We start from the raw sequence: 9,624 nt of genomic DNA, 5'->3' as shown, positions 1-9,624 counted from the left end.
TTTTTAATTTCATTTCTAAAAGTAATGATGATAAGTACCATATATAAAAGTGCAAGGAATCCAACTAGCATAACAGATTCCTGAAAAAATTATCAGTTTTTGAGAAAATCACAAAATTTGATTTTTACTTCACTGCCTCGACATAATGTCAATATTTTCCTTTTGGTGGAATGTTGAAAATGTCAATCATGCTTCTTGTAGTGTATTTGTGACCCATCACATCAAAACCGACCACTTCGCGGCTGGCTTCATTGGCAGATAACAATGCAAGGAGATGAGAAAATAAAAAGAAATTTGAGCTTGTTTTGCCTCATAAAACATTATTACTGTGATTTCAACAAGTAAGGTGTCATTTTAAAGCTAAAAAACAACAGTTTATCCCAGTGTTTACATCTCCATTTTCATTTCTGCCGTGAAGTGGTCAGTTTTGATGTGATGGGTCACATTTTTAAAACACATGGATGGTATATAGACCCTCTTCTGGTTTTGTTTAAAAAGATGAATAGGGAGGGTCTCAGGTTTGTAACAAAACATGGTACGTTTATTGGGCTTCATGGATAATCTGGTTTGTTAACTTTGATCCCATCATATGTTACTATTACCTGTTCCTATGCATGCCTCATTGATTATAATTGCATGAAATATTAATTTATCTTTTTTTTTCCATTTCTGTAGAACCCGGTGAATTTTACTATGAAGAAAAACATCAACTCTGGTGCCTTGCCATGTAACACTGTGGCTAAAGATGTAAGTAACTACGGTTATTCCTTCATGTAATTTTACACGAAATTAGGGTTAGGGTTAGTTTAGGGTTAGGATTAGGGTTAGGATTAGGGTTAGGAATAGGGTTAGGATTAGGGTTATGATTAGGATTAGGCTTAGGGTTAGGATTAGGGTTAGAGTTAGGATTAGATTACACAAAATAATTACATGGAGGATCGACCGTAACTACCATAACTTATGGAACATAAGCCAGTGTGGATCGTGCCCAATACCACCACCCCAGCTCATTTATGAACCGTTGGTACATCTTAGGCTGTCGGAATACAACAATCCCTGTTAAAAATATTTAGGGTCAACAATTCATTATATTGTGTGTACTGGTTGTTGAGGGGGAAAACCCATACCATAATGTTGCCAACATCTGTGATATGTTAACACATTGAAGGACCAATATTCAATATTGCCATATAAACATTACGGAAATTGTTTTTGGTATCAACCCCCCCCCCACACACACACACTTTTTTAGATTCTTGAGCACCTTGGGGGTAAAATGGGTAAATAATTAATAATTCACAATTTCAGTTTGCAAAAATATTTCTTCCAGTACATTCACAAGTTTGAATGATGTCTTGAATAAGTGCAATATTTTATTTTCTATCAACAGCAGTTGCTGTGTTTTTCCTTGTTAATATTGATACTGTATTTTTTAATGTTTGATTGTTTTTTTAATATTGTAAACCACTTGTAATTTGGCCTGAGGGCCACGATTTGTGTGTGAATAAAATAAATATATACTATACTATACTATACTATACTATACTATACTATACTATACTATACTATACTATACTTCTATAATTCTGTGGGTATACTATTCTGTGCTTTGCATTCAACTAATTTGTGTATTATTCTATATTTCAGCAAGCTGACTATTTGTGCCAAAATTACATCACAGTAATTCAACCAATTAAAGACAATAAAGTGATTGTGTGCGGTACCAATGGACTTGTACCAGTGTGTTACACCTGTACCTATGCCGATACTGTAAGTTAACCCTATGAGAACTACCTGCCGATTGGCCAAAATGAATATTTTGTCAAATTTGGAACCAATCAAGGAGTGTATTAATAAGATCATCTGCAAATGCGAGGTTGACCATAAATAGTTTGAAGCCTAGTCATAATTGGCAATTGAAATGAGCATATCAAGTTATCAACCAATCAGAAATGCCGTTAGATGACCAGTAGTGTCCAGGGGGTTAAACCCTATGGCTGTGCAATTTGCACCTCAAAATTCGCCTGTTGTGATACAACTTTAACCCTTACACCAAAAAAAACTACAGAATACCACAATGAAAAATTCTGCGCATGCATGCATCCCAGGGTCTGCGATGACGCAATCACCCTAAGTGTCAAATGCTCACGGAATTGCGGGCCGGGCAGCAATTAGCTGTGTAGCGCCCGGTCCGCGATCGTGTGGTTGGCATGCGGGGGGGGGTCAAAGGTTCGAATCCCTGGGGTGCCAAGTCAAAAATTCTTCTTCTTCTTGAAAAATTCGGATCTTCTGTGACTTCCGATAGCAAAAAACCTGGGTCAGTGTTAGGGTTAGAAGTGTGGTGCAAATTGTGATACCACATTGTACTAACTTAATGTGTTGATTGCCTGAGACTGCACCCTTTGGTAAAAAAAATTGAATACTGCCAGGAGGGCGAGCGTTCATAAGAGCAATTAGCTATTCCATTTAAAATCCACACTCCCCTTGTGGAAGATTTTGGAAATATCTTCCACGGGGGAGTATCAATTTCAAATGGAATAAACACATTCTAGGCAGCTCAATTTACTTTCATGCACCCTCTGAGAAAGATTCAACCTGAATCTTCCACTGAGGGAGGCGATTTTCAATGGAGCTGCCTAATGTGTTCATTCCATTTGAAAGTCATACTGTTATGTATATTAGGGGCAAGGAATCCAGTTACTACACGGGAATTACAGTGATTCAAGACAAGCGGTATGTTATTTATGATAAGAAACGAGGTACCGCTAGAATGTACCGCATTTCTTAAAGGGCATTTCGTGATCCACAGCCTCATCCCCCACTTTTCCCAAAAAAAAGTTGAGATTTTTACACCACTGGATACCTCTGGCTACATAATGTTTATGTACCAAATATTTCTTGCAGATTAATTAGTTTAGCAAAAATATCGCAAATTTGAATTTCGTTCTGGTGCACCAGAGCGAAATTACAACGCATTGTCTATGGAGCAGTGTAATACACATAATCATGCATAACTCGCAAACGCAAAATCGGAATCAACTGAAATTTTGGAAATAAGCTTTTTTCGTGGATATCTACTGAAAAATGTCATAAAAAGAGGATGCTAGGATCACGAAATCCTCCTTTAACATATATAACGAACCACTTGTCTTGAATCACTGAAAGTTCAGTGAAGTAATTGGATTCCTTGCCCCTATAATATACATAACTTTTGTTACCAGAGTGTTATTAAATTTTGGGGGAAATGCAAAATTAGTTACAAAATTGATCAGGGGGGTGTAGTACCGCCTTAACTTTCAAGATTATTAATGTTATTGCATGTTTTTTCAGGCAAACACTCTGTCATGTCCAGCAGCTGGTGATGGTGCTGCTGAGGAAGACAAACAGTGTTTTAAGAATGGTGTTGGTGCTGCTGGCTGCTACTACATTGAGGATGCTGGTCTGGTAGCTTTTGAACCATTACAAGAGACCGCTTGGTTGTATATGGATGATGGTAAGTTAACTTCAACACAAGATAGAAATCTGCTCCTTTTGGATTCAAAATTGTAATTTTTTTTGGTAATTTTTTTCCAAATTTGTTTTAAATCAACCAGAATGATTGCAGCACTTGGTTTTAGGTCCAGGGACTCTCCAAATCCACACACACAAAAAAAAAAAAAGAAATTAAAAATTGCACAAAAAAATTGAGGCCCTGGCAAGCAGTAACAAATACATAAATCAGGGGCATCACTGTTTAGTTACCTACACTATGATCCATAACATGCTCATCTATCAGGGCACAGTTCTTTAACCTCAATACATTTGTACATTCATTGAATGACCTTTGAAAATTTGGGTACAAAAATTCATACTCTGCAACTTAGGTCAAATATTGCACTACCAGTGTTTAATTGAGGATATTGAACTATGCCATTGGGATGAGGCCATTGTGGTCTAATATTGCTATTGCAAATAGTGAGGGGAAGTCATTTGTAGGGGTGTGTTTGTGGTGTGGGTGTTGGTGTAGTGTGGGGGAGTGTATTTGTTAAAGACATGCAAATGTAGACCTTGTTCTGACTTTTTGTTCTGGCCCATGTTTGGCAGCAATGGGCTATTCCATTTGAAATCCACACTACCCCTGTGGAAGATTTTGGAAATATGTTCCATGGGGGAGTATGAATTTTAAATGGAATTAGCACATTACATGCAGGCAGCTCCTTATAAAACCCACCCTCCCTCTGTGGAAGATTCAGGTTGAATCTTTCTCAGAAGGTGTATGAAGTTCAAATGGAACTGCCTAATTCCATTTAAAATTCATACTCCCTTATGGTACATATTTCCAAAATCTTCCACAGGGGTAGTGTGGAATTCAAAAGGAATAGCCCAATTATAGGCACATGTAGGGTATGTGGGTGTGTATGTATGTAAAAAAAAAAGAGAACAATGGATTTGAAAACTGAGAAAGTGCATTAAATTATTTACCGTAAGAGTATTTTTCACAGAAATAATTACACACTGAAATATAGCAATAAAATTTGTTTGGTAACTTATATATTAATTTTGTGATTTATGATGTTGTTTACTGAAATTACATGTGTTGAAGTCCTGCATAATACATTTATTTAAACAATAGATTCGTTTCATTTTGAACATTGACATTATCACAAACTCAGACCAGGATATTTCATTATGCAGCTGATCAATTTGTTGCCTAGCAACCATAGTTGCCTATAGTGAGCAATGAAAGGCTCATATCATATTTTATTGAGCCGGTTTTACCTCCTCCACATATAGTATGAATGATTATCAGAAACATTACCCTAAGACAGAGAAATTGAAAAACACTCGGACGCAAAAATTGCATGCATGTTGGCAATCAGACACGACAACCATTTATTGACTTTTGTTTAGGACCCGCACTAAGTACCTACACTCTCAGCCGTACTATAGCAAAATATATAATAGGAGATTCTCTAATCGAGCTTAACAATACCCAACCCAAGACTCTAGCGATACAACGACCAAAGGCGAGAGAAATCTCGCTTTGGAGACTCTCAATATATAATAGGAGATTCTCTAATCGAGCGTAACAATACCCAACCCAAGACTCTAGCGATACAACGACCAAAGGCGCAGAGAAATCTCGCTTTGGATAAACCAACACGTGATCCAAACTTGCATTCGGGTAGCCGCCACCCAAGCTCAAATTCTGAGCGTTTGACCCCAACCCTTGGATCATTAAATCCAATATATAATGGCTGGAAACTCAACAATAAATTACGGTACTGGTGCATACAGGTCAGACGCTCCCGAGTGGAACAATTCTCGAGACTCTCAACAGGTGATCGACCTGAAGTTACAAAGGATAAAGTATTAATGTTAGCATTCTATGACATGTACATATATCATAATAAATAAATACAGAAAAGATAATTCAAAACCCAGCATTATTTTCTTTTGCTTACTGTGTGAAGTCTTTGACCTTATAAAAGACTACTTTACTGTTTTTGATGACACCTGTGCCTGCATGTAACAATACGATTGTCAATTCCTGTACATATTAAGAATTATATAGTTTTGACGACTTACTTTCCCTCTTGAACTATCATCCTAAAAAGGTTGATACAGAATAATTATATAAACATTTATGTAGCAACATATTGAACACATGATCTAATTAAACAGTGTACATTGTATCTTTGAAGAACTGAGAAAGGGAAATTAATTGCAAGTCACATGTAATTTTAATGATTGGCGTCAACTCTTTATTCCTCCCTCCTTATCTACAGGGACCATAATTCTTGATTTTTCTTTTTAAACTTACAGACACTTAAATGCTTTAATTAGCTATTTAACACACTACCATGTAGTAGATAAAATATATCTGTATTTATACAGGTCATTATCTCATTACTGTCACACATAATTATATTTTACTTCCTTCTCACATGTCCACACCGGGCGCGGTGGGTGGGAAGATTTTTGTTGTTGTCGTGTCCAATACAAAACCAACAGTGAATAAATCACCAACTAATCACGCTTGAAACCCGCTGAAAAATCCATTGGTTCCCGGGTCGAGCCAAACAATACAAATTTATCTGCATGACAATGATTGACCTCTGACCCAGTAAACAATAACATGGATTCGCCCATTTCTTAGCTAGGGTAAATTGAGTTTAACTTGTTGCACTGTGTTAAACTTTATTACCCTAAGACAGAGAAATTGAAAAACACTCGGACGCAAAAATTGCATGCATGTTGGCAATCAGACACGACAACCATTTATTGACTTTTGTTTAGGACCCGCACCAAGTACCTACACTCTCAGCCGTACTATAGCAAAATATATAATAGGAGATTCTCTAATCGAGCGAACAATACCCAACCCAAGACTCTAGCGATACAACGACCAAAGGCGCAGAGAAATCTCGTTTTGGAGACTCTCAATATATAATAGGAGATTCTTAGAGAACAATACCCAACCCAAGACTCTAGCGATACAACGACCAAAGGCGCAGAGAAATCTCGCTTTGGATAAACCAACACGTGATCCAAACTTGCATTCGGGTAGCCGCCAACAAGCTCAAATTCTGAGCGTTTGACCCGAACCCTTGGATCATTAAATCCAATATATAATGGCTGGAAACTCAACAATAAATTACGGTACTGGTGCATACAGGTCAGACGCTCCCGAGTGGAACAATTCTCGAGACTCTCAACAGGTGATCGACCTGAAGTTACAAAGGATAAAGTATTAATGTTAGCATTCTATGACATGTACATATATCATAATAAATAAATACAGAAAAGATAATTCAAAACCCCACACAAGGGACTTATTTTATAAGGAACTTGGTTAACTCCCCTTAAACTTGTTTGTTCACTTTGCCGCACGGATACCATTACCTAAACCTCCTCTAACACTCCTGGAGGATACACAATGGAATGAGGCACATGTTTAAATTTGACTAGCGCATTTGAGAGCCGCGTCTGCTTGAATACCAGAAACCACATGGTGATGGATGAACCAGATATATCTGCCTATGTTTGATAATGCTACTGATAACTAACTGGTGCCTCAATGAAGGATTTTATTGTTGGCACATTGAAATATAAATCACCGTTTGGCTCTGTGCCACTAATTGTTCATTAGCATAAAACAGCACTAAAATTTCTTTGCTGGATATTGACTGTAATCCATATAATTCTCCACAATAACACTACTAATTGTGCTGGCTCTATATGCTGCGAGATACATTGACCTCTATATTGTATGTTCACAATAGGATATTGAAAGAAATCAACGCGATAACTAGCCGGCTGCGCAACCTCACAAAAAAACTAGAAAAAATGAGGGCATAGTACTTGGCCCCAGAGTCTAGCTACCCCATGCCAAACTGGAGTTGATTCCTACTTCCCTTTAACACAGACTTAATCAAACAAAAACCAGCACGATTGACTCAATGTTATTAATTTCAAATGTACAACAGAATATATGTGTTGTTGAGATATATAACCCCCTATAGTCATACTATTACATAACATAAAGCACATCAATATAATATCAGAGGGCTCACAACTGTATAAATTGTTTCTTGTAAGATTTTACGTACCATGCAATTCAATTTTTAGAAACCCAGATATTAGTGATATTCCAAGTCCCATGAGATTCATTTGTCCAATGGAACTTCCCATGTTGACCCTTTTCGTCCAACTCTGCAAAATTGTATAAATTGTTTTTGTATATGTTGTCCACTACCAATGCGAAGTTGGATGAATTTACGCCTCTTTTAAGTTAATTCTTCTTTCTTCAAATGTCTGAAGAAGTTGATTTGAGCTTTTGATTATCAACATCATAATGGTTAACTTTCTTTCGTACTTTTAGTTACCAATTGAAAAATCTTTTCGTCTATCTCAGGCAGAAATCGGGTTATTCTGTTGTGTAGTGAAATAGACCTTGTAATCCGAGTAAGACACCCTAGCCAGTACACTTACGCACAACCGCATACACGGAACCCAGTGATTGGGTTGTTTAATTCCATTTTGCGCCGGAAATATGGGACCGCTGTGGCTAACAGCATCCTGCCTGTTGTCTTGCTTTATTTTATTCTATTTCAGCACTCTGGACGTTCATGCGACCCTTTGTTCCTGAGTTGCCTTACCAAAGCGCCGGTCATGGCTAAATCATGCACAACCCATCTTTCAAATTTCCACTTCTCGACATCGAAGGAATGATCAAATTAATATTTCCCATGCAAAGTTCAACTGCGGTTGATCAAACGATGCTATTATATAGACCAAGAGAAGCCTTAAAGTGTTAACTTTTTCGTTAGCTGGACTCAGAACTTCTGAACTTATTTGGTTCAATAGACTTCTGACAGTACAATTTGTGTAAAAGATGCATGCTCTCCCTTGTATTGCTCGTGCGTAAGTTCAGTTTCGCAGATGACACAAAATTTTCAATATGCTTCGCTGTGCATGTCAAAGTCTACTGTCGCCTCACAAAGTCTAGTAGTCACTAGCAATTATATGGGTGTCCAGGTGTACATGTACATACAGGTCAGGCTTGTTTCTTACCACCAGCATCAAAGTGTCATTGGTATCGCCTGCAATATAAATAAAAGAAAAAAAAGAAAGAAATGGGAACCAACCTGCCAGCACATGTATACTAATTACCCTGTGTAACTTGAATAAACCTCCTCGATTTTGTTTGTGATCCAACACAAGTTATCAGGAGACAGATGAATATTTAATTTGTATTAATTTCTTTCCCTGACCATTTTATGAACCGTCGTGTTATGTGGATAAGCATGACAAATTATTTAAAGCGATCTACTCTCATACAAATTTAACCCTTTCAAATTATGACATTTACTAATTACTAATTCCAGAAACTGAAGCAATCTTTGCCTTAATTACCCTTAATCCACAATAAAAATGCTTTGACACAATATATCCTTGTCATTGTATCACAAATGCAAGGGATGAGGGAACACATTTTCCCAATTTTCACACAATCCGGCTTTTACTTACTTGACCTCAAGAATTTTTTATCCCCGTTTTTTCATGAAATCCTTCTCTCATTAATTAGTTCTTTGACCCTGCTTAACGATTTTTCCTAATTAGATATCTTTATATTGGTTTCATGACCAACCAATTTATTTTACTTTACTTTAAATTGACCCCCTTGTGGCCAACAGGGCGATGACCAATGTATTTTGCGGCACTCATAACTACTCCTCCTTAAATCACCATCCAAATATTTGACCTGAGATTTACCACAAGATTATTAAACTATCCAAGATCCTTCTTCACCAAGTTTTATGATCTAAATCTACCGTTGAACTTCTGAACTTCACATTACTAATACCATCAAGTTCTAAAAAGACTCGAAGAGCTCGTCCACATTCCCGTTGAGCCTGTGATCAAAGCCTAACGAGGGATGCAAGGTTAAAAAAGGTATGCAACTATGATCAAAATCCCTCACACAGACCGTAACACACATGATAAACCCTGGTCTTTCATTATTATTATTATTATTATTTTTTTCAATCCAAATCCAACTTTCAATCCAAATCCAATCCAAAGAAAAGAGCATTGCAATTATTTATTTATTTATTTATTTTTTTTTTCTCCATTTTAAAT

General features: G+C 36.9%; 1 protein-coding gene across 1 annotated transcript in view; it reads left to right on the top strand.

Moving 5' to 3' along the window:
• The first annotated feature begins 680 nt into the window (after window positions 1–680).
• LOC140136158 (semaphorin-2A-like) overlaps window positions 681–9,624 on the top strand; it is a 34,873-nt gene continuing 25,929 nt past the window's right edge. The window contains exons 1-3 of the mRNA XM_072157863.1: window positions 681–747; window positions 1,648–1,770; window positions 3,331–3,493. Coding sequence (XP_072013964.1) covers window positions 694–747; window positions 1,648–1,770; window positions 3,331–3,493 — 340 coding nt within the window. The 5' untranslated portion in view covers window positions 681–693. The remainder of the gene's footprint in view (window positions 748–1,647; window positions 1,771–3,330; window positions 3,494–9,624) is intronic.

Source organism: Amphiura filiformis, chromosome 16 (genome assembly GCF_039555335.1).
Source record: "Amphiura filiformis chromosome 16, Afil_fr2py, whole genome shotgun sequence".
Classification (NCBI taxonomy): Eukaryota; Metazoa; Echinodermata; class Ophiuroidea; order Amphilepidida; family Amphiuridae; genus Amphiura; species Amphiura filiformis.
This window is presented reverse-complemented; position numbering and strand designations above follow the sequence as displayed.